The sequence below is a fragment of the Zingiber officinale genome, chromosome 5A (genome assembly GCF_018446385.1).
Source record: "Zingiber officinale cultivar Zhangliang chromosome 5A, Zo_v1.1, whole genome shotgun sequence".
Classification (NCBI taxonomy): domain Eukaryota; kingdom Viridiplantae; phylum Streptophyta; class Magnoliopsida; order Zingiberales; family Zingiberaceae; genus Zingiber; species Zingiber officinale.
The window spans coordinates 132670976-132697610 of NC_055994.1; the positions used below are offsets into that span (position 1 = coordinate 132670976).

The 26635-nt window shown below is 42.2% G+C and overlaps 2 protein-coding genes across 2 annotated transcripts; both read right to left on the reverse strand.

The window, feature by feature from the left end:
- Positions 1 to 3123: 3123 nt before the first annotated feature.
- On the reverse strand, positions 3124 to 4619 carry LOC121981891. The gene has a single exon (XM_042534663.1). It carries the CDS (start codon positions 4602 to 4604, stop codon positions 3282 to 3284), a length of 1323 nt encoding a protein of 440 aa, XP_042390597.1. The 5' UTR covers positions 4605 to 4619; the 3' UTR covers positions 3124 to 3281.
- Positions 4620 to 5567: 948 nt separating this feature from the next.
- Positions 5568 to 26025, reverse strand: LOC121981892 (COP9 signalosome complex subunit 5-like). The gene is made up of 10 exons (XM_042534664.1): positions 25778 to 26025; positions 23349 to 23474; positions 23177 to 23264; positions 21748 to 21833; positions 21479 to 21676; positions 7190 to 7386; positions 6368 to 6526; positions 6195 to 6275; positions 6049 to 6103; positions 5568 to 5985 (listed from the first exon to the last, which is right to left on the reverse strand). Exons 1-10 carry the CDS (start codon positions 25982 to 25984, stop codon positions 5794 to 5796), a joined length of 1389 nt encoding a protein of 462 aa, XP_042390598.1. The 5' UTR covers positions 25985 to 26025; the 3' UTR covers positions 5568 to 5793.
- Between the last annotated feature and the right edge of the window lie 610 nt (positions 26026 to 26635).

Genomic DNA, 26635 nt, shown 5'->3' on the forward strand with positions numbered 1-26635 from the left:
CAAAGGTTCGATGAATAACGTAGTTAGTGATTACCGCTCGGATGATCAAAACGTTGTCATTAGGGATCTCCACTCCCTCTAAATCTTTTAGGCTGAAATTGATCTCAGGTCCTTCGGCCTTCTCCTTACTGCAGCCAATGACATGGATCTCGAGTCGCCAAGCATGTGACTTCCTCGCCAAGTTGGAATCACCACCGGTCGGCCCACCAGTGATTATTTCTATTTCTCCCCGAGTGGCGTTACTCCTGTTCTCCTCCTCTCGAGTTGAAGGTCTGCTCCGCTCGGCAGAGGTTCGGGTAGGACTCTAGTTGTTCCCCCTTTGAGATTGATGAGGGTGTGGTTCAACCACTGTCCTTTCTTCCTCCCTTTACCCGACTGATCGACGTCTGTGTCACCATTCAAGAGATGGGGATTAGGGTGATATCCCCGCAAAGCTGGCCTAGTAGCTATTAGCATCAGGTCATAGCAGTCCCGTGTGTTATGCGTCACCGACTGGTAGAAGGAACAGAACATTGGCGTCCACACTTTGCCTTTTGCAACCATTGGGTGACCGACCACCACATGCTGCACGTCATGTGTCCTGGGCTCGTTGTGTGGCTGCGCTCTCCCGAGCGAAGCCCCTTGGGAGGCTAATAGTTGCTCGACGAACACCGCTCAGGAACTGCTGCAGGGTTCGACTGACACCTCCTTTCTTCTGTTCGCTTGAACTTCTTCCACGTTTATATATTTTGTGGCCTTCCTTTGCAAGTGGTCGAAGTCTCTTGGCGGCTTTCAAATGAGCGATCGGAAGAACTCTCCTTCAGTGAGCCCCTGGGTCAAGGCGTTCACTAATACATCTGAGCAGACCGCTGGGATGTCCATTGCCACCTGATTGAAACACTCGATGTAGGCCCTCAATGCTTCCCTGGGCCCTTGCTTGAGTGAGAACAAGTTTACGCTCGTCTTCTGGTGGTGACGACTGCTAACAAAATGGTATAGGAATGCTGCTCGGAAGTCCTTGAAATTGTGGATGGAGCCTATCAATAGTCTCTTGAACCAACGTTACGCTGATCCAGAGAGGGTGGTGAGGAAGACCCGACACTTCACCCGTCGGTGTACTGGTGAAGTGTGGTTGCGTTGCCAAATTTAGTCAGATGGTCATCCGGGGTCGATAGTTCCGTTGTATTCTCCGATCGCCAGCGGAGTGTAGTGTCGGTGCAGGGGATCGTTCAGAATCCCTTGCGAAAATTATTGATTGATTCGCTTGGGCAAATCATCGTCCCTTGGCGCCTTGCCTTTCCTTGCCTCCCGAACGAATGCATCATCCGATGAAGATCCCCGATCTTTATCCGCTCGGCCTCTTTCCTCCGATGGGGTCCTGAACAGTGCTCGGTGGAAGGGGATTGGCGCATTGGACGCTTCCCCATACGTGTTGGTCGGCTTCTTGTTATTCTCTCAAGCGGATATTTGATCCGCTCAGTCAACGTGTTCAACCAGTTGACCAGCGGCTGATGCTGCGGGTTCCTACGCTTGGCGCTCGACCAGCGCTTGTTGTTGTTGCTACTCCACTATGTTTGTCGCTCGAGCTTATATCAGCATGTCAAGCTCCTCTTGCGTCAACATCATCGTGGTGAATCGTCCAGTATCCTCCATCTTCTCGTTCGGATGTAGACTACGTTCGCACAGGCGACACCAAAATGATCCTGTCCGAAAGCGGAAAGGTGGAAAGCTAGGGATGTGGTGACTTCACTGACCGTAAACCACGCTCCACTCTACAAAACAAGTAACGTCAGTGCCGAGCCAGGGAAGGAGTCCCCGACGTTGGTCCTCCGACGCTCATGTCAATCACCAGAACTATAGAATAACTATAGAACTAGCGCAAACATTAATAACGCATACCTCCACTGGTGATGGACCCCCCTTTATATAAAGCCTTGGTGGGCGACGTGCACGCTTCTGGAAACATGAACGTGTTCTCCAATGTGTCGTATGAAAGGACATGTCAGGAAAGTACCTCTGACAGCCTACATTAACAGGGCATGCATATCCCTAACAAGACAGTAGAAGCTTCTGCTATACGATCCGCTTATGGATCATGTCTCGTGCCAATGACACTATCTCTCAAAAGGATGTCGAGAGATACTATAGTGATCTCGTTGCTTGATCGAGCGGGATAGTCGCTTGGCCGGAACTTCTACGCTTTATCCCTAGCCAGTTCTCATTGCTTGGCCGAGCGGGGTAGTCGCTCGACTGGAACTCCTCCGTTCTGTCGGCCTCAGTTGCTCTTCCCTATGGTGACTATGTAGTAACAAGCCCTCCCCCGTTCAGACAAGCTATCTGATCTCCTTTAGCGTCCTGCTGCTCCGTACTAAGCGTCGGTTGTCTTACGTATCATCCCGAGCTGGACGGATGGTCTGCTCGGACATGTCTCTAGTTGATCGAGCCTTGATTGACTCAACCGACCGTTATAATTATCCTCCGTTCGGCCCTTCAACATTCGGACATTGATCATCTTGACTTTGACCTCCACTTTGACAGTTAACCCCGTACCAAATGGACCTCCATATATATATATATATATATATATATATATATAATTTAAAACGCCTACAGAAATAACTATACGGCAACATGTTAAAGAAATTATTTATCAAGATTTTTTTTCTGGCCAAACGATTAAGGTCAATACTATAATAAACTATTTGTTTATGAGGATGTTGGTGGGCGCATGAGAATGAAAACACTTAAAAAGTAGACGTGCCAATGAAGAAAACCTCAAGAAGATTGACACAGCATCAGGAGAAGAAGGCAAGGATTCATTGTGCAAGCCTTAAGTTAGACCTAGAGAAGAATTCGAGGGAAAGCCAACCAATTGAATCCTCAGGCGTCCCGGCGGAGACAGGTTGTTGGCAGCTCTGCCACTTGTTCAACGGAAACTGCGTGCAGAGTGCGACGGTTACTTCGTTCCCTGAATTGTTTGCGATCCTTTTCCTTCCTTCACCTTTGACATGCATCTTATCGAGTATTTGCCGTGCTACTCTGTCCAACATTTATTTTTCGGGACAGCGACGTGGTAGAGAACAAAATTAGTAGGGCAATTGTTTTCGTCGACATTATGCAAAAGGCTTGTGATGCAAGAGAGAATTGAAATAAGGAGACGGCAAGAGAATCTTGATTCATGACATTATGTACACAAATTGCAGGCACGACGAACTCCATCTTCGCGCACACACGCACACACAGTTTAGTGCTACTGCATCTTATTCGCGTGCTTCCGATATGTGGAAATTTGCACACGGAATTCAAGCGGCGGAGAGGGAAGACCAGAGGGAACGGGAGAAGGTGGAGGAGAGGGCGATGCCGGCCATGTTAAGGCCGGTGGTGCCGCAGTCCGGCACGGGGACGCACGCCCACTTGCCCTGGGCCCGGTGGTAGGAGAGCCACGCCAGGTCCCAGCATCCCCTGCAGTTGGACATGAGCGCCATCCGCACCACGCCCTCCCGTTCCACCAGGCATCCCATCATCGCCGTGTACGGACGCCACCGCAGGGCTTCCACAATCGCCGCCGGCGCACTCGACGTCAACTCCCACTCCGTCCCGTCCCCGCTCAGCCCCAGCAGCTCCACGCCAGTAACCACGCGCGTCCTGGTAGTGCCGCCGCCTCCAGCGGTCTCCGACACCGACGAGCGCACCACCGCCACGTTTCCATCGCCGTACACGTGGAAACGGTCGCTTGTGTTGAATCCCACAGGCGGGCCCCCTTGGAAGCCAGCTGGGAACCTCGGGCGGTGCGCCAGTACCACTGCCGGCCCCTCCTCTCCTCCGCCGCCGCACGAAAGAACCACGCTTTCGAGCCCCAACTGAACCACGTTCAAGCAAACATCCCTTCTGCTGCCGATTCCCGTCGAGCCAGCCCCAGTCGGCTCCGGCTCCGCCTCGACCGCACGCCACGAGTCTGTTTCCGATCGATACTCGAAGAGCACAGAGCGGTTATGAACCATCTCCGCAAAGAGGAAGCGAAAGTGATCGACGCCGGAGGGATCGGCGACCAACTTCAACCCCGATCTCCTCCACGACGCGGTGCCGCGCGGCCCCATAGGGCTGGGCGGGATCCGCCGCACGGAGCGCGTGGCGATGTTGACCGCGACGAGCTCACGGCGGCTGTTAGAGGCGAAAAGGAAGACGCCCCCGGAGGCAGCGAGGAAGTAGAGGTCCTCGCCGGGGGCGACGGCCGCGCTCACGACGGGGATCTTGAACCACCGGCCGAAGCGGTCATTGAATCCGCGCAGTACGGAATCCCTAGGAGGCCTCTTCTTGTAGATGAACAGCCATCCGCCGCCGCGATCGGAGCGGAGATCGTAGAGGCGACGGAAGTCGTGAGCGGAGACGAGAGAGGCGAGGGCCTTGGATACGGATCGGACACGGAGAAGCTCCGGGAGGGCGAGGCGGAAGAAGATCTCGTGGAGGAGCTCGGAGGGGAGAAGGCAGAGACCGACGGCAGTGGAGCCGCGATCGGCGTCCCTCATAATTTGGGGTGGAAGGAAGAGGGGTGGGTTGATGGGGCGATCCCCGAGGGGGAAGGGCTGGGGTTTGGGGGTATTTATGGAAAATAACGGCAGCAACATAGTGGCATCCTGGTCTCCGCGGTATTCTTCGCCGTATCAGCTTCGGAATTTCTCGTTTATGTTCTCTGTAACAAAGCGTGGTAAATTAAATAAGTGTACAAAGGCAGCGTAGTTTATGTACTGTTAGTCTGCTACCTGCTTTATCGGTCTGCCTACGTTTTCCCCACCCCACGACTAATCCACGATGCCCCCTTTTCAGTGTGCACCACTGCCTTCACCGTTACAGTGCTCACCTACTCAGTCCGCTCGGCCTGATCGACCCGATCCGTGCAGTGGCTTTGACGATTGTAATCGTTTCTTTGTTGGTGGTGACGAAGATGCCATTTCATTAAAAAAAAATTAACATATGGATTAGTTTAATAAGGCGAGACGGGTGACGATACGAAGCACGCGTGAAGTGGTATTGTTCGATGCTGTTTGTGTTCTCATAAAATACTAAGGAACCGCAGCAGGTTTTGGATTGGTTTCTGAATCGCTTAGTGACATCAGAATCTGAATAAACTAACCAAGACGTTGAGGAACACATTTGAGATTAAAATTTTCAAGAGTTTTTAGAAGGTAAATAAACTAAATCATTGGAAATATCGCCACTCGCCGGCCTTTACCTAACTTTTCCTCTATGGAACTCGATGAATCTTGTCTTTCCAATTTCTTTACTTTTTCTTATGGAGGTAATGATGACGGCGCCGGCCAATCACCAGTCCAAACCAGCTCCAACTCTCCAAGTAAATTATGTCCCATCGGAGCCAACCAAACAAAAATGGTTCAACTGCTCTTTCGATTGAATAGTTACTTGTCTTATTAATTGGTGATAAGGTTCGAAGCGAATTATCAAGGTGCTCATCTGCTGTCTAACAACTGGTTACTTATGACTGAGCGAGCCAATTAGCTGCAGCTGGTTCTGGGATAATTATAGTAGTTCATGTTGGATCAACATCTTATGCTAATCACTAAGAAAATAGGTTTTAAAGGAATCCTCCACCTGATATCTTCATGGTTGAGAGCTGCTGTATGATTCCATTACCAGTTAATCTATAACAAACTACACGTGCAAATATGCCCAAAGCTCCCGACGAGTTCCACAAAACTCAGGAAGAGATCGAGGTAGAAGAATACATGTTTGACAGAAATCAGAAGATCATTGCGAGGATTGACTATCCAAATTATCTTACTTCAGGATTGTATATAATCATGGAACCTTTCTCCTGCTGCCAATGCTGCTGGGGCTCCTCGGACCAGCAGAATCATGTGACTCCTTAGTCGTTGGAACGGCGGCACTGCTACGATTTCCACGATGGTGAGGATTCTCAGACTTAACGCCACTTTTCACACTTTGTGCGACTGGCTCCAGAGATTTCGCCTCCTCCATTAGCGTAGCTAGCTGGTACAACAATGATGTATCAGTAAATAGCAAGCAACCATGAATTGGCATCTTCAAACTTACCTTGATTTCATTTTCCTTCAGACGGTCTTGCAGAATGCTGATTGCTGGGTTTAAGCTGCAAGGATTAAAATAACCAGCTCAAGTAAACAAGATTATAGTTCTCTGAGTTATCATAATGAAAGCAAAAGGATATGAAGATCACCTACCAATATTCCATCAGTTTACAAAGTGAAGCCTGATATGTAGAAGTGTGATGAATATAATTCAAGGGGTGTATTCTCCCGTCACTTGTTAAAACATGGAAGCAATTAAGCAAACACGAGTTATATGTTTCAACTAAAGATTGTAAAGGAGTTTGTGAATCTTGCAGAAATAGTACCGCATGTTTTGAAGTATGGCTTGCTTATATGCTGATCGTTCTTCCTCAAATAATACATGCTGCATGTCTGTAAATGATGACAAGGGAGAGTCGAGACTCCAGAGATATCTAGCTGGCAAAACTTGAAGTGGTACTTCCTTCCTAACATACTCTGCACCACTGTCAGCCAAGACAATTTAGAGAAATAAATTAGGAACCTTGTTAAGGTCAGCTTTTTATCAGCTTTTTGTGCTCCTGAGAATAAGAATGTATTAAGAGATTTCATGTGTTTCCAGAACCTTGTTGAGGTCATACATAATCCAATAGAAATCACAATTGACTAGCAAGCCATGTGAGCTAAAGGAGAGAAAGACAAAGGATGTTTAGAACCATTCACATTAAAAGCTTACTGTGCGCCTGCAAGCACATACAATGGAAAGCAAAACTGAATATGTAAAAGAAAATGAACTAAGAAAAATACATATAGAAGGAAAGTATGTCTGTTATGTTCAAAAATAGAACGCCTATAGTTATGCACAAGAAAATGTCAAGCCAACGTTTCCAATAAAAAATATATTGTGAATGACTTGATCTCTTGTGTCCAATGGTCAGGTACTAGAACTTCGTGCTTAAACAATTAATTCAATGCAAAATAGCTAGAAATTACTCTCAAGAAACCTATGAAGACATACAAATCAACACAAAATTCTAGTAATATAAAGTAACAACAGGTTGTCCAAGTTAAAGAATGAATCATGGGCCGAAAATTCCTACACGCGAGATCAAGTAAAAACCAATGGCACAAAAATGTCTGGCAGAAGCAAAATTCAATTTTCTAAATACCTCATATCCATGTTCGAACGATGCAATGCCTCCTGCATGCTTGGAGTCATATCGGAAGAATCTAAGCTGGCACCTGCATTAGTTACATTACCTTCATTGTAAACAGTCAGAGAGCTTTCTCTTGCCTTTTGCTTTGCCGAATAATCTACATCAGCATAAGAAAATAGTTCCCCTAGCTCTGGAGATCTTCCCCCGACCTAAAGAAAGCATGTTGCTTATGTCATATTATTAATTGGTGGAAGTTTCTCAACAAGTTAAGATCATTTGCTCACATAATAAGTTTTACTCAGTAGAAACATGCATCACAATGCAACAAAGTTCTACCGAACATAAGATGTTACCGACTCTGCAAAAGAACAATACTAATAGCAAAACATTAAGAATGATAAGTTTTTCAAAACTCTCTAAATCCAAAAAAAAAACACTTTAGTTTGAGAAGCCAAGTGCATTTTGGTGATCAGCCATTAAGTCACAGGTACAGTACCTAAAACTAAAATGTTAAGTATGAAAAAAAAAAAAACTAATACAGCCATAACCACCCACGTGCACACACCCTCCCCCATACCTTCTCCTTGTTCCTTCCTCTTTTCTTCTTGATCCTGGACGGCCAAAAGGATAAGGGTGCCGAGTCAGTCTGTCCTATAAAGCAAGCAATAATGGTAAAGCATCTACTTTAGAGTCTGTACAAATCTATAGTGGGTACAAGAGATAAGAATCGGCTGAATGATGATGGGGCCCAATGCGCACCCAGTTCACCGATGAAACTCTATAAAACCCATAGTTCTCTCGAATGCAAGACACATAGCACATCTTGCTACAAGTCTTACTTCGAGAAGCACCTAAGCTTGTAATCTAAGCTTGTAAGTTTCTTACTTCAGTTCTTAATCTTAAGTCTCAGTCCTGTATATTATTTCTAGTTCTTGTATACATTATCTGTGAGTTAAGATTAAAAGACGTTTCCGCAACTTTTTGGTATCAGAGCTAGTTTTATGGCTAAATAAGTTTTATAACACGGTACTTAGGGGACAGGTCCCTGAGTTACGTATCACCTCCTGAAATTCCTGAGATTCTTCTTAAAAACAATAACGAACATCTTTCTTTAAAACTCAGGCTTAGCGAATTGCAACTGTTGATCAGTTATAGCAACATCTGAAGGCATGTCTAGTGAATTGCAACTGTTGATCAGTTATAGCGAAAACATGAACTGATATAATGTCTTATTAACTAATTTTCCTTAAAACTATGGTTTTTAATTTTATTGTGATAAGGCGACCGGGGAACGACGGGTGGAATGCAAAAGAATAGGTCCTAACTTGGCAACAAAGGCTTGGGAAGCCGCTCTAGTCCAAGGGCACACCTATGTGAGCATGAAAGCCTTTAGAACCCTCTAAGCCGTAAGCAATAGGATTATAAAAGATAGAAAAGGAAAAGAGGTTATAATTGTGTCTATGTCTAGACAATGGGAGGAACGAATTCAGGAATGATATACAAACTCTCATACCTCGAACCTTGAGTACCTTGATTTAGCAAAAACTAGTAAGAAGCCAACCCAAGAAGAACTAGCTCATAATCTTTCAGTAATTTACGACCGAGTTTGCTTGTCTTGTAGAATCCACTTAAAAAAAAACGTCAAACAAATTCAAGAGGAAATAGAAGTTCTCAAAGAAGAAAATAAGAAGCTGGTCAAAACTCTAGCAAATTTGACAAAGGTGAAAGTAGAAAATAAACCACTCACAGAAAGACAACTTAAAGAAGTGGTCTTAAACCAGATTCGACAGCCCAAAATAATCGAAGAACGAACTCTACAATTATCAGAAGAGTTAAAGAGGAAACTTGATAGGGTTGAGACCCTGTTGCATAAAATCGAGACCTGGACGTCTTCATGAATGAGCTACATCAATACCCAGGTTACAAATTCATATAAAGAAGCTCTCCAAGCAACTGAAAGTCTAGAAGCACCTTCTTTAGGCTTTTGTCGACCAGCTGAATGTAAAGGAGCTATTAGTAGCTCTATAGCTACTATTAAGCAATCAAACACTCAGATTCAGCTATTAGTAACGATTCTTGAGAAGTTAGAAACTCTTGATGAACGGCTAAAGAAGCTTGAAGCCATAGTCCAAAAATCAGGAACACCCTCTTTACCAGAAACAGTTATTGACAATTTAACTGAAAAAAATCAAAAGCCTCAAAATACAAGAAAAACCAAAGGAGCAAAAAGGAAAACTCCGAGTATTCTCGGATCCATTTACCCTGTTCAAAGAACAAAAAGCCAGGGAGAAATAATGGCAACCAGAACAAGGTTGCAAAATCCTCCTGTAACAACCCTCACCAGAAGAGCAGAAACAGCGGAGCACCCACTGTTCGAAGATCAAGTAAGAGAATACAGGCAAGGATAGAGGCGTAGATACAATGCTAAAAGAAGACTCTAGAGGATTACCAGAAGCATCACTGGCCAAGGACCTTTTAACCAGTCTCTAGAGTAGCAAGCTTGATCCACGAGTACAACTAAGGTTATCTATGCAAGAGAGAGCATCAATAGTACCAGCTGAGGTACTATATCACTCGCGAAGAGATGATGCCCATCACCGAGTTTATATGCATCGATCAGAGGAAGCCATCCTGGTCACCACAAACCAGGTTGATCGAGCACTTATTCAACCAGAAAGCTTTATGCAACTTCAAAGGAGCGGGATGCGATTTATCCATATGGGAATCATTCAAGTCAGAGTTCAAATACTCCATAGACAAGAGGAAGGTACACTTCTATTAATTGTCTTTCGAGATAACAGGTGGCAAGGAGACCAAGCTATCTTCGCCACTATGGAAGTAGACCTCACACAAGGGAGCCAGCTAGTATATGTGGTACCTGACAACATGCTAACTATTTCAGATTTCTATAAAAATATACAAATTTCTATCCTAGCCAGGGGTTATGAAGGCTGGCAGAACGACGAGGCCAATATTCTAGTCACCATAGGAATGGTTGGGCGGCTATCCAACACCCCAAATGTCGGGTTCGCCTATGAAATACAGAATGTGGTAGACTACCTAATCACTCATGGAGTTAGAGCCTTACCAGGCAGGAGGTATAACACCAGAGAAGTACAAGGGCAAAACTGGATTATTCACCAATCCGGCATCAACATTCCTATGCAACTAACAGAAGTAAACACTCGGAACCTGCTAGATGGACGTGTCTCAATACATTTTGATAGTTATCAGGCAGCAATTACAGCAAACCCACCACACTATAATCAAAGGGATGAAGAAAATTTTTCTGATGAGCAAGAAGTTCAACATCAAATCATTGATGTCCTTCTTCAAGATCCGGACGTACTACAAGTCAGAAGAATTAGTAGTACAGCATTACTTCCCCAAAGAAAGACTGAAGGATCCGCTGGTTATGACCTAACTATTAACAGAGAACAATTTGTACCTAAAAGGGACAAGAGCCTCTTAACCACCGGCATTTGCATCCAGATTCCAAAAGGAACTTATGCTAGAATAGCACCAAGATCTAGCGCCGCCTTGCGAGGCCTTATTATCATGGGAGGAGTTATCGATGAAGACTACCGAGGGGAGGTAAAAATTATTGCTTACAATATTACTAATAAGCATGTTTACCTTCAAAAACATGAATGTATTGCTCAAATTATTCTGGAGAAAATAACAACACCAGATTTGGTTCCACTACAAACCTACAGAAAGAGGAAAGCAAGGGTTTGGCTCCACTACAAATCTAGCATACCCCTCTGAAGCCCCCCCCCCCACCAAGAGTATGCACAGAAGAAGAAAGTCATCCTGAATGCCCTGGATGTGCGTACTGTCATGATGGTGAAGAAACAACTAAGCCTTATGAGTTTTTACGTATCCCCCTAACCAGGCTACATTGATGATCGTGAATATATAGAATACATGCCCTCATGCCATCAAACAACGACAGAACCAACTTCAAAGGACAAACAAACATTTGATGAAAGTCTTGAAGAATACCAACAATTTTGTCAGGAGAGTGATTGACTGTACCGACGAGCTATGGTATCAGAAGATGAACCTATGGAAATAGTTATTTCCTCGACAAGACAAACCCTGAGGCGGTCCCGGGATTACCGACAAGAGTTGCAACAACAGCTTGATGCTTTAACTCCTTCCTCTTCTACCAACCACTATGGCATGACTATTACTAGTGATACTGATGATGACTATATTGGTTATCTACAATATTTAGCCTTGCAGGATTCTTCCCCTTCTACTGAAGAATTTATTAATCCTTTCGCAGAAGGTGGTGGAAAGATGCATATCATTGCAGAGGCACAGAAGACACTATTGCAGGCGGCACCAAAGACACTACGATGGAAGAAGAAGAATGGATTACTGATTATCCAAAACTCAAAACCCTTACAGAGCAAATCTATTCAACAGAAGTTGTCTCACGATATAGGCCTCCAATGGACACAACGATGAACCTCATCGGATATCCCCCAACAAACAGGGCAAAGACAGAACCTGTTAGTATTGTTCCCCCAATTGAACCGGGAAAAGGGAAGCATTTCAAAAGCAGGGATACATCTGAATGGTGGAATCTACCGTCAGCACACCAACAGACATGCGCCATCTTAACCCTGCCGACGCAGCTTGGTAAAGTTGAGGATGTATTTTTAAGATGGGAAGGCATTACTAAAAATATGGTTGCTTTGCAGAATTTCACAGACAACCAGGACAAGACCGATTTTATTGAAAATCTTTTAGGAGAAGCAGAAAGACTGACTTGGATTCAATGGCGAATGGCCTACCCTGAAAAATATCAAGAATTGGTAAATTCGGCTGAAGGACGAAATGGTACCCAAAACATACTTTCTCAAATAAGAAGGGTATTTATTTTAGAAGATCCTTTTCAAGGTTCTACAGATATGCACCCATCTTAAAAATACATCCTCAACTTTACCAAGCTACGTAGGCAGGGTTAAGATGGCGCCTGTCTGTTGGTGTGCTGACGGTAGATTCCACCATTCAGATGTATCCCTGCTTTTGAAATGCTTCCCTTTTCCCGGTTCAATTGGGGGAACAATACTAACAGGTTCTGTCTTTGCCCTGTTTGTTGGGGGATATCCGATGAGGTTCATCGTTGTGTCCATTGGAGGCCTATATCGTGAGACAACTTCTGTTGAATAGATTTGCTCTGTAAGGGTTTTGAGTTTTGGATAATCAGTAATCCATTCTTCTTCTTCCATCGTAGTGTCTTTGGTGCCGCCTGCAATAGTGTCTTCTGTGCCTCCTGCAATGATATGCATCTTTCCACCACCTTCCGCGAAAGGATTAGTAAATTCTTCAGTAGAAGGGGAAGAATCCTGCAAGGCTAAATATTGTAGATAACCAATATAGTCATCATCAGTATCACTAGTAATAGTCATGCCATAGTGGTTGGTAGAAGAGGAAGGAGTTAAAGCATCAAGCTGTTGTTGCAACTCTTGTCGGTAATCCCGGGACCGCCTCAGGGTTTGTCTTGTCGAGGAAATAGCTATTTCCATAGGGTCATCTTCTGATACCATAGCTCGTCGGTACAGCCAATCACTCTCCTGACAAAATTGTTGGTATTCTTCAAGACTTTCATCAAATGTTTGTTTGTCCTTTGAGGTTGGTTCTGTCGTTGTTTGATGGCATGAGGGCAAGTATTCTATATATTCACGATCATCAATGTAGCCTGGTGAGGGGGTTACATAGAACTCATAAGGCTTAGCTGTTTCTTCACCATCATGACAGTACGCACATCCAGGGCATTCAGGATGACTTTCTTCTTCTGTGCATACTCTTGGTGGGGGAGCCAAACCCTTGCTTTCCTCTTTCTGTAGGTTCTAAGTAAGTTACTTCCACCAAATCTGGTGTTGTTATTTTCTCCAGAATAATTTGAGCAATACATTCATGTTTTTGAAGGTAAACATGCTTATTAGTAATATTGTAAGCAATAATTTTTACCTACCCTCGGTAGTCTTCATCGATAACTCCTCCCATGATAATAAGGCCTCGCAAGGCGGCGCTAGATCTTGGTGCTATTCTAGCATAAGTTCCTTTTGGAATCTGGATGCAAACGCCGGTGGTTAAGAGGCTCTTGTCCCTTTTAGGTACAAATTGTTCTCTGTTAATAGTTAGGTCATAACCAGCGGATCCTTCAGTCTTTCTTTGGGGAAGTAATGCTGTACTACTAATTCTTCTGACTTGTAGTACGTCCGGATCTTGAAGAAGGACAGCAATGACTTGATGTTGGACTTCGTCCTCATCAGACAAGATTTCTTCATCCCTTTGATTATAGTGTGGTGGGTTTGCTGTAATTGTTGTCTGATAGCTATCGAAATGTATTGAGACACGTCCATCTGGCAGGTTCCGAGTGTTTACTTCTGTTGGTTGCATGGGAATGTTAATGCTGGATTGGTGAATAATCCAGTTTTGCCCTTGTACTTCTCTGGTGTTATATCTCCTGCCTGGTAAGGCTCTAACTCCATGAGTAAACAAGTAGTCCACCACATTCTGTATTTCATAGGCGAACCCAACATTTGGGGTGTTGGATAGCCGCCCAACCATTCCTCTAGTGACTAGAATATTGGCCTCGCCGTTCTGCCAGCCTTCATAACCCCTGGCTAGGATAGAAATTTGTATATTTCTATAGAAATCTGAGATAGTTAGCATGGTGTCAGGTACCACATATACTAGCTGGCTCCCTTGTGTTAGGTCTACTTCCATAGTGGCGAAGATAGCCTGGTCTCCTTGCCACCTGTTATCTCGAAAGACAATTAATAGAAGCGTACCTTCCTCTTGCCTATGGAGTATTTGAACTCTGACTTGAATAACTCCCATATGGATAAATCGCATCCCGCTTCTTTGAAGTTGCATAAAGCTTTCTGGTTGAATAAGTGCTCTATCAACCTGGTTTGTGGTGACCAGGATGGCTTCCTCCGATCGATGCATATAAACTCGGTGATGGGCATCATCTCTTCGCGAGTGATATAGTACCTCAGCTGGTACTATTGATGCTCTCTCTTGCATAGATAACCTTAGTTGTACTCGTGGATCAAGCTTGCTACTCTAGAGACTGGTTAAAAGGTCCTTGGCCAGTGATGCTTCTGGTAATCCTCTAGAGTCTTCTTTTAGCATTGTATCTACGCCTCTATCCTTGCCTGTATTCTCTTACTTGATCTTCGAACAGTGGGTGCTCCGCTGTTTCTGCTCTTCTGGTGAGGGTTGTTACAGGAGGATTTTGCAACCTTGTTCTGGTTGCCATTATTTCTCCCTGGCTTTTTGTTCTTTGAACAGGGTAAATGGATCCGAGAATACTCGGAGTTTTCCTTTTTGCTCTTTTGGTTTTTCTTGTATTTTGAGGCTTTTGATTTTTTTCAGTTAAATTGTCAATAACTGTTTCTGGTAAAGAGGGTGTTCCTGATTTTTGGACTATGGCTTCAAACTTCTTTAGCCATTCATCAAGAGTTTCTAACTTCTCAAGAATCGTTACTAATAGCTGAATCTGAGTGTTTGATTGCTTAATAGTAGCTATAGAGCTACTAATAGCTCCTTTACATTCAGCTGGTCGACAAAAGCCTAAAGAAGGTGCTTCTAGACTTTCAGTTGCTTGGAGAGCTTCTTTATATGAATTTGTAGCCTGGGTATTGATGTAGCTCATTCATGAAGACGTCCAGGTCTCGATTTTATGCACCAGGGTCTCAACCCTATCAAGTTTCCTCTTTAACTCTTCTGATAATTGTAGAGTTCGTTCTTCGATTATTTTAGGCTGTCGAATCAGGTTTAAGACCACTTCTTTAAGTTGTCTTTCTGTGAGTGGTTTATTTTCTACTATCACCTTTGTCAAATTTCCTAGAGTTTTGACCAGCTTCTTATTTTCTTCTTTGAGAACTTCTATTTCCTCTTGAATTTGTTTGGAGATTTTTTTTAAGTGGATTCTACAAGACAAGCAAACTCGGTCGTAAATTACTGAAAGATTATGAGCTAGTTCTTCTTGGGTTGGCTTCTTACTAGTTTTTGCTAAATCAAGGTACTCAAGGTTCGAGATATGAGAGTTTGTATACCATTACTGAATTCGTTCCTCCTATTGTCTAGACATAGACACAATTATAACCTCTTTTCCTTTTCTATCTTTTATAATCCTATTGCTTACGGCTTAGAGGGTTCTAAAGGCTTTCATGCTCACATAGGTGTGCCCTTGAACTAGAGCGGCTTCCCAAGCCTTTGTTGCCAAGTTAGGACCTATTCTTTTGCATTCCACCCATCGTTCTCCGGTCGCCTTATCACAATAAAATTAAAAACCATATTTTTAAGGAAAATTAGTTAATAAGACACTATATCAGTTCATGTTTTCGCTATAACTGATCAACAGTTGCAATTCACTAGACATGCCTTCAGACGTTGCTATAACTGATCAACAGTTGCAATTCGCTAAGCCTGAGTTTTAAAGAAAGATGTCCGTTATTGTTTTTAAGAAGAATCTCAGGAATTTCAGGAGGTGATACGTAACTCAGGGACCTGTCCCCTAGGTACCGTGTTATAAAACTTATTTAGCTATAAAACTAGCTCTGATACCAAAAAGTTGCGGAAACGTCTTTTAATCTTAACTCACAGATAATGTATACAAGAACTAGAAATAATATACAGGACTGAGACTTAAGATTAAGAACTGAAGTAAGAAACTTACAAGCTTAGATTACAAGCTTAGGTGCTTCTCGAAGTAAGACTTGTAGCAAGATGTGATGTGTAAGGGCTTTGAATTTTGGATAATCAATAATCCATTCTTCTTCTTCCATCGTAGTGTCTTTAGTGCCGCCTGCAATAGTGTCTTCTGTGCCGCCTGCAATGATATGCATCTTTCCACCACCTTCCGCGAAAGGATTAGTAAATTCTTCAGTAGAAGGGGAAGAATCCTGCAAGGCTAAATATTGTAGATAACCAATATAGGCATCATCAGTATCACTAGTAATAGCCATGCCATAGTGGTTGGTAGAAGAGGAAGGAGTTAAAGCATCAAGCTGTTGTTGCAACTCTTGTCGGTAATCCCGGGACCGCCTCAGGGTTTGTCTTGTCGAGGAAATAACTATTTCCATAGGTTCATCTTCTGATACCATAGCTCGTCGGTACAGTCAATCACTCTCCTGACAAAATTGTTGGTATTCTTCAAGACTTTCATCAAATGTTTGTTTGTCCTTTGAGGTTGGTTCTGTCGTTGTTTGATGGCATGAGGGCATGTATTCTATATATTCACGATCATCAATGTAGCCTGGTTAGGGGGATACGTAAAACTCATAAGGCTTAGCTGTTTCTTGTTTCCGAGGTGACCGTTGGAATGTCCATGGCCACCTGATTGAAGCGTTGGATGTAAGCTCGGAGCGACTCCCTCGAGCCTTGCTTGATGGAGAACAGATTGACGCTGGTCTTCTGGTGGCGCCTGCTGCTCGCAAAATGATGGAGGAACGCCGTTCGGAATTCTTTGAAACTCGTAATAGATCCGTCCGGCAGCCTCCGGAACCACCGATGCGCTGATCCCGAAAGGGTGGTGAGGAACACTCGGCACTTCACACCATCTGTGTATTGATGCAGAGTGGCAGTGCTGACGAACTTACCCAGATGGTCGTCTGGGTCGGTTGTCCCGTTGTATTTCCCGATTGCAGGGGGCACATAATGCCTCGACAGTGGATCACGCAGGATGGCATCTGAGAACTGCCGGTTGATTCGCTCGGGTGACGCGTCCGTTCGGGGCGCTTTTCCTTTTCTGACGTCCCGGACGGGTGCTTCGTCTGATAAAGATCCTTTGTCCTGATTAGCTTGCGCGACCTCCGAGGGCGTCTGGAACATAGCCCGATGAAAAGGTATCGGGGCGGGCGGCGCCCCCATCTGGGTGCCGGTCGGTCCCTTATTTTGCCCCCATATTGAGAGCTGCTCCGGCTACTCTTCGGGTGCCGCTCGGCCCCCCGATGCTGATGTCGCCTGCTGCGCTGCCCGCTCAGCCTGAGCTTTCTGCTGCTGCTCCACGATTTTTGCTGCTCGCGCTTGGATGAGTGCTTCGAGCTCCTCAGAGACAGCGCCAATTTGATCCTGTCCGAGCGCTGAGTCGGCGGACGCTGGGGACATGGCACGCTCCGCTGTCTCTGACTGGTGGGGTAGATTTCCGGCGAACCTGCAAAGAAGCCGAGCCGGGAGGGGTTTCCCGGCGACAACCCTCCGACGCTCAAGTCAGGCAACGAGAAATGAGAGAGGCAGCATAACTGTGGCTATAGTGAGAATTGCGCATACCTTCGTCGACGTCTGGGGGTCCTTATATAGGACCCCGGGGAGGCGCGGGCACGCTTCTTGATGCGTGCACGCTTCCCTAAACATACCTTAACGAGCCCATGTCAGAAAAGTACCCCTGACGCCATTCCGCAATCGTCCAAGCATATCCCGGATGTGACGGTAGAAGCTTCCGCCGTATGATCCTGTGTACGGCTCGGCCGCCAACTCTGCTGCTTGTCGGCAGCAGACGTCTCGAGAATGATGTTATCCCCTATCTCCTTTGTCCTCTTGCGCCTCCTGTCTGTTCGAGGGCCGAGCGGTTCGGCCGCTCGGCAGGCATATCACTTCTGCCCCGGTTGTAGGTATCGGTCCGACCGGGAGGACTCTCGGTCGTATGCTCGGATGAGATTGCTCCTGCCTGTCTTTGTTGCCTTATGCCCCGGCCGAACGGACAGCCCGCTCGGCCATGAAACCTTTTTACCTTGAGCATCGGAAACCCGACCCCTAGTTGGGTTGTCTTTCATTCGGCTCGGGAGATTCCCGACCGGTCAGCCTTCTCAGCCCGGTTGGTCGGGTGGCCGGTCGGCCCTCTCAGTCCAGTCGGTCGGGTCTCAGGGTTGAATCTCTTGACCTTTGACTTCCACGTGTCGTTGATCTTCCGCCAACGAGGGTCCCCTGTCCTTACCACCGGATCACTTCTCTTCCCCACCGAAGCCTCAAACCCCACTCTCTTCTTCTTCTTTTCTCTTCTCCAAGGGCAACAAGCTTCCCCTCCTTGCTGTCTTGCTTCTCGACAGCACTGTCGGAGCTCCTCGGAGTTTGCCGGAGCTCGCCAAACCACCAGAAAAAGAGGAGAAAACAAAACCCTAGTTGGCGTTCTCTTTTCTAGCCAAGCACAACAGCTACCAACGCTAGCTGTGGCAATCACCGGAGTTCACCTAGACAACACTGAAAAGGAAAAAGGTTTCCTCTCCCCTTTCTATTCCAGCATCCTCTCTGTTTTCAGCCTTCTGCAACTAACATTGCCTTTCTTCTCCAACAACCAAGAGCAACAACTCTAGTTGCTCTCTCCTTTTCCCCACCAACAGCAGCATCTTGCTGCCTTTTGTCTTCTCCAACCAGCAGCCTTAGCTGCTGTCCGTTCCTTGGCAGCACCACTAGAGTTTGCCGGAGTTCACCGGAACTAGCTAAGACGGCCAACGACGAAGAGAAAACAAAACCCTAGTTGCTGCCCTCTTTTTCCAGCAACCACAGTACCCATAGAAGGTATATTTTGGGTTGCTTTGTATTAAATTGATGTGTAGTTAGGAGGGCTATCTAGGTTAGAGAAGAGTTTTCATTTAGGAATGTGAAGTGATACGAGATAGTGAGATCAAAAATAATGATCTAGTGGCTTCGAGTCGTAAATCATGTTCAGATTTTGTCATGATTTTATTATCATTTTGCTTATTTGAATTATTATATTTTGTAGATACGAGCTCGAATTGAGCACGGTGACCTGCCGACACTCGAAGATTTTTGCTGTACATAAGGTGGATACATCTACTCTTGTATATTTCCTTGTGCATGAATAAATATATAAATTGGATTATGTATATGTTGTATCATTGTTTTCAAAATGGGGATTAAAGTGATATTATAAATAGCGAAATGAATTAAAATATTAAAATCATTGGAGGGTAAATAATTGATATTATTTCTTGTTCACATGTGAGATCATACTGGGATTTATATGGGAAGGGTTGTTTTTAAAATTAAAGAAATATTCTGAATTACTCTTCTGTTGATACCTTGTCTTTTTGACTTGCTTGACCTTTCATACTCCATGCTTTTGATACTCTATCTGTTGATACTTGTAGCTTTTATACGTGGACCCTATAATGATAAATTAACAGACTTGATACGAAAAAAATACTTTAATTGACCATTCAATATGAAAAGAGAATAATCATGATAAATGGATAAATATAATCATAAAGGTGAAATAATAAAGATGGTAAATGAAGAATATTAAAAAGTGAAGACGGTGAGCCTAACTTTGCATCAGAACTTTATATTAGAGTACTGGATCGCCCACATATTATTATGGTAGCGCGGCGGCTCGTGGTCCAGAGTACCTGACTATACACCCGAGGCGTGGTGGCGTGATGTAGCCCTCGGTCAGTGTTTATTGTGTCTTCCACCGGTGAGGGCTGATAGCCCGTACGACAGATGACGTATGCGACAATCTTATACTCTAAGGAGGCTTTTAGCCTATCCATGTGATATTACACTCTGATGATATTGGCTCAAGTGATTCACTTTTTAGTTGATTTATCAGATTTAGACTATGGATATACATGTTGATATTACTATGATAACTTGTATATCGATTGATTAAATAATAAGATTGAAGAATTGTTTTTAATTGATGATGACAAATGGTGATAAGGTGAAGATCCTAAACTCTAATATAATAGATAATGAGAAGATAGTTATACATATATATGTATAAATGTAGAACTTTAAGAATAACCTAAAGTTGTAACAAAAGATTGTGAATTACTCTATTTCTCTGACTTCTTAAACAAGATTAAATTCATGCACATTTTTCTTAAGTATCCACTTAGCCATTTGGCTAACTTTCTACATTTCTTGGCCTCTAGTTTTGCAGGCACAGGGATCCTTTTGATATTGTAGTTGATTTTGGACTTCCATAGGGTTGCTCAGAGATCTCGATGTGCTGATTTTCTGGTTTGTTTTACTTTTGTTTCGTTGTATTTACGTTCTGAAATTTTATTCCAAATGTCGTTGATCTGTATAGTCTTGTAGTCTACGAAAAACTAAGACATATATATAAATTTGATACATTTCTTGGTTATTCTGTTTGGATAGTTCCTAGGATTTCTTATATTATATTGTCACCGAGTGGGGTACCAGGAACTATACCCCCGGGGCGTGACATAGAAAGTGAGTCACTAAAGTAAACAGATAAAGAAGTGTAAAATCTTAACTGTTTGTCAATGAGCAGCACTATAATAAGGCAACCATACTATAACTACTAGTTTCTGCACCATATGTAACTGACTCAGCATTTATGTTTTTCCATGCACAAACTACACAGTAGCGCGTGATGTTTTTCACCCCAGATTGATTTAACAAAATAAATAGGTACATTAATCATCAAAGGCCAATGGTAAAAGGCTGCATGAATCATATCCATCCATTAAACTCTATCAAAGGATATATCACTAGTAAACAAGATTTTACTGAACAAAAATAATAGTTCACTAGGCAAAGCCATCCCACATCTATTTTAATATAGTATTAACATAAACAGCTGGCTGAAGGCTAATACTTGATGGAAATTTATACTTATAGGAGATTTGCAAGTTACACCAATAACTATTCTAACAGTAATAACTAAAATAACTTTTACCACATCAATGTAGTTTTAAGTACTCCTTTCACAGAAACTGATCACAATAATTGCCTAGAAACCATGCCACAAGTTTTTTCTAAATCAATAAAAACTATTGCAAATCCTCCATTTTTCATAATTTCCCTCACTTGTCTTATGAGACAAGTACTGTCCTCTTTTGACATAAATCCTAATTGATTTTGTAGATTTTGCAAAAATCATTTCACCCTCTTATTCTTTCTTCGTTCACTCTTTTCCAAAATTCATGATGTGATTCAACCATTAAAGAGAAAATTGGAGTTGTGCCTATAGTAGATTAGTAGGGGATCAAACTCAATAGCATAGGAGGATCCATATAGTCATCCCCACTTAGTAGGATAAAGGCTTGGTTGTTGTTGTACTCATTAACTTAAATGCAAATATAATCCTCTAGGAAGGATTTATGCATAAAAAACATATTTTAGTGCATCATAACTATGGATAAAATTGCAAATCAACAATATAAATACATAGATAATAAGATAAAGGCATCCTGTTATGTAATAGGTTTATTAGGAACTGTGTTCAGAAGTAGAAAACAAACTGGCTTTGATGGGCAAAAAAAACTGAATTCCACATGTTACCCTAGTACTTTTGGATGCTCTAGAATCTCCAGTATCCTGTTCAGTGTTCTTGATTAAACTGGAATTGAATGGTGACATGCTATTCTCCGAGGAAGTCCAAGATGTTTCGACTTCTATGATGGAGCTGTTGGTATTCAATGGAACTTGTCTCTGTTTTCCATCCATAGATTGGAAAGCAATTACTTGAATTCTTCCCACCTGTAAAAAATTATATCTGGTATCAAGCTAAATGAAGCTCTATGTTGTAGAATGGTCACTATACTACAGACCTTCAGGGAATCTTCACTATAACAAGAAAATATCAAACCAAGGAAACCATTGTCCAGAAGTTGATACATTGCCTGAGTTCTAACATCTGCAGATGGCAAACTCAAGTCCAATATGTCAATGATAAATTTGAGAAGAAAAAATAAGTTAAATCAGCATGTATCACATAAATCAAATCATACACATGTTCTCCATAATTCAAGGTACAAAAGTAGAAAAACTTGATACATTATCTTATGGATATGTACACCACAGAAGAATATATCAGATGGACAATCTGCTAATATATTCTTCAAAAAATTGTTTCCCATTCATATGTTATTAACACACGAATTGGATACATTTATATACAGAATTTTCTTATAGAGGAAGATTTAGAGGTGCAAGATTTTTTTGGAGAAAAGGTGACCTGAGATGCAACAGTTACTTTAAGAAGTGTATTGTTTTAAGCTAACCCATTTCTTCCTTTGTTCATGACATGCATGAACCAATCACTCTGAATCTACAACAGATGCATAGACAACTATGCGTGGGAACCTTGGAGATAAAGACTGAGCTTCTAGCACTTGACATCATGAATAAGTTGGTCTTTATTGGAGTTTGTAACGTGGACGACTGCAGAAGCACGCACTAGCTTGTGTCAACATTATCAAAGGTAGAAGTTGTGAGGAGTCGGTGAGCATGAGCTACTATGGTGGTGGTCCACATGATGGAAAATCTCGGTGTCGATGTTTGCAGACTTGCAGTGTTGCCAGATAGGAGGAAAATGATCATTATGCCAGCTTTTGCAGCTTGTCAAAGAAGGAGGTAGCTTAAGCGTGATGATCAAGAGCAGAGATGAGCGTGCTTAATTCAAAAGAAGCATAAACAAAGGCATTAGGATGATGGCTCACATGGGTGCTTTTTCTCTAAGTGAGCTAAGGTGTAGAGAAGGATGGTCACAGGATTGTTGCAAGCAGATTTAAAGTCATCAAGGTGGCTTCCTTGTCAAGGAATCCTAAGAGCAGTAGCAAATGAAAATACGGCAGCGCTGCTGCACTGCACAGGAGGGAATCCAAGTACTGCTGGTTTAAACAGAAAAGAGAGGTTGGGATTAAGCTGAGAGATTTATTGATGCATGAAGGTTATGTTGCAATTTGAAGTGAGCATAGGCATAAGCATAGAACCAGAATGGGATAAAGAGAAGGGTCCCATCCACTACATCATGGATGTTGCCTCCCCTTTCATAACCCTGATCTTTGATACAAAACTGAAAGAAAAATGGCTGATTTATAAAAATAAACAATCACGCTTATATATAAGACCTTGGTATAATAATTAATATAGTAATTCTGCATGAGGACCATATATTCTAATGGCAATACATTTATAGCGAGTTGGACAAAGTACAGTCAGTTATGGCACAATCAGCAATTAAAAATTTCAGCTTACCTACATGAGATGGAAGGACTGTAATGTGAGGATGAGAATGGTACCAGCCAATGACCCTTGTTGTTTTTCCTGTTACCAAAGTCATTCTGTGCTAAAAGGTCAAGTTTCACACTCAAAGGTCACCATACATTAGAAACAAGAAATTAGTAATGAAGAAACAGATGATGGATATCTCAGCTTGAGCTGAAGCAGCTGCAAGCAACTCCGGATTAGTCTCCACACGGTCTTTACGACGGTCAGATCGCATCTGTGGTGATGCTCCCCAGATAAGTGCAGTTGCATGACCACCATCTGAATACTACAATATCTGGAGTCAGAATATGAACTAAAGATAACTAGCTAAAAAATAAAGCAAGCGTAAAGATAAATAAAATTATAATTGTGACACAGAGCTAACATGCAAAGTATCCATACAAACTCACAAGACCCAAGAGTGCCATCGTATGAAGCAGAAAATTATCGATGACAAAAATAATACAAACATACAGGTAATTGAATCAGTTGTGCCAAAGTAAGAGGCAACAATTTCACCCAAACAGTTGGGAATGCGCTCTTCGGTTCTGTTAAAGACATTATCCTTTTCTTTTTCCAGGAACAACAACAGCTTGCATAACTAGTGAGCATATGGACAAAAATTCAGTCTTTATCATTTGCGTCAAAGGAACTATGGATATTGGAGCTTCAATTTCTTAATACATATTGCAATTTTCTCAACTACCAAAGTAACTGATGTGTGACAGAATTTGCCAACAATTCATTTAACCACTTAACATATCCCAAAATTGCTGTTTTGTTTCGGATTCAAAAGACAAATCCTGGTTCAAGTTTACCAAAAATCTCAACAAAAAAGCACTCAAGGATCATGATGATCTTGGTAAACAAACAACTGGCAGAAGACTTGCATGATTCCATTGTACAGCAACTTCAAACTATAATTATCTTGATAAGTCACCTTACCGTATTTGAGGCTCCTAGTGTAATTTTTTTATCAAATTTTTTAAAAGCATATGCAAATGGTATAAAGCCTCTATGTGGATCATACAAAGCCAATATTAAAAAAAAACATAAAAATTTTATATTGACAATAATGCATAAATTGCCTATAATAATATGAATAAATTTATCGTTACTATTGGTTATAGTTGATTCACTAAGCGCTTGTCCTAAAAGCTCGAGTGGTAAAGAAAAAGACCAATTTATATTTATATTTACAATGGACCACCACACTTGACCATATAGGACCAATAGTGTGGAATCTTCTAACTTTAATACGGAAGCTCATATCCACATCATAACTTAGAGGTAGGAGATTTTTTTTTTTTTGACACGGGAAGGATTTGTACCTTAGATCTCCTACTCTAATACCATTTTAAAGTATATGATTAATCACTTATCCCAAGAGCATGGAAATAGACTGTTTTAGATTTATTAATAGACCGCCGCACTTGACCATGTACAGCCAATGAGTGTGGAATCTCCTAGCATCAATAATTACAATATCAAAAAATGATCCAAACAAATAAATACAAAATGAAATTAACATAAATGGCTTAACATGTCAATCAAATCAACTTAAGTAATCAGTAATTCCACATAAAACACTCTACATTACCAACATGTCCTTAACATGCAAATGTAGGCCTAAGGAAGGCCAGAAGTGGAAGGTCAGAGAACAATGTGAACAAGTCCTACATTGCACATTTCCACAAATTCCTTTGAAAGAAATTCAGCAACGCATGGATAAAGTCATAAATTGAACCCACTAAATTTTCCCTATGTATGAATAAAGCATCAGTGCTTGTCCCAAGCCTGGATTAGAAGGGCTGAAGAGTGAAGTTAGACTTTAACAGACATCCTACAAAATATCTAAATACAATCAATATGGAATGTAGTTGTATGTCTTGGATAGAGTTTAGTAGAGGGATAAGTTCCGTGTAACTGACCTAAAATAGTTGGGTTTATAGGTTTCGTTTCAATAAGTTGGCTTTCATGACAGATTAAAACCCACAGCATCTTTAAGAAGAAGAAGTAACAGTGAACACCCAATCTACAACCTGACTCTTAATCACGAAATGGAAGTTCCTTGAACAACTCCCAACTCACTAGATAAATGCCCCACGTACAAATGAACTGAGCAAAATTCCAGAAATCACGTCATTAAGAAATCTTAACCAAGTTGAACTCCACTAAAATAGTGCCGCTACCCACAAGCCAAAAGGAGAAATTTTGCACCTGATGAAATATATGAAATGGCGGTGCCCAAAATGGAGCTTCGTATTTTGACCTAAAGTGATCCTGGTTCATCTACTCGTGAAAAATAGCACTACGTTAAAAGTTAATCAAAACCCTAGTGACCAGAGCGCCATCCACAATACGATCAAATAAACAAATGGATCATCGATTATTTCCTACATCTCAAGAAAGAGAGAAATCAACAGGCTTTTCTACGATTTCTACAAATCCATTTTTAAAAATAAAATACTGATGAGATTAGAGAAAGAAACCCCGCCGGAACATTGAAGCCCACGAGAACAGATCCTAAATACATATACTAGAAAAAGAGGATTGCAAAGGGGGCGGGGGAGGAGGTGGATGGTTTACTTGGATATCACCGAGGAGGAGGCCCATGATCTCCTCGGTCTCGGTGGTCAGTGCGTGGGTGAGACAAGTGAGCCACACCTCCTCCGCCATCTTCACCGACCCTAGCGACATGGCCCGGCGGATCTTGCAATGGCGGAATCCGTCGCCGTTTACTCGCTCTGAGGATGGATTTCCGCAGACGAAAGAAGAAGAAAAATTTAAAAGCATATCAATTTTACTTCCACTAGCTATACGATAGATCTTGTCGCAGCTGGTTCTTTTGGGCGTAATATTGCCAACTTTCTATTATCATCCGCAATCTTTAGAGTATTCTCTAAACACTCTTATTTGCTGTGGGAGGATTGAACTTGTTTCCGCAAGGACAACATATAGAGAAAATTTTATTTTGCTACCTAGAATTTTATGTATTTTTAAAATGCGCCAGCGTATTGAAATTATCATCGTTTCATCTTTTATTATGTTGTCCAGATACCTAAAAATGAAGAAGGCAAACTTTGCCGGAAGTTTTCAATCGTAATTTAAATTTTACATAAAATTTTCATATTTAAAAAAAATTATTTTCACTCCCTAATTAAATATAATGGAGACTAATTTATCTAATTATTTTTCATATTTTTTAAATACAAAAAACTTAAAAATGAGTATAATTCCTCTTAAATTCAGCACATTAAACTAGAATCTAATATATTTTTTTTATCAAATTGAACATGATTTTTTTCCATCTTAATTGGATGAAAAATATATCAGATTCATTTTTAATTGTGCTCAATTGGATGAAAAATATATTAGATTCTTTTTAAATGATACTAAATTTATGAGAAATTATATTAAGTGGAAAAAAAATCGTACTCAATTTAA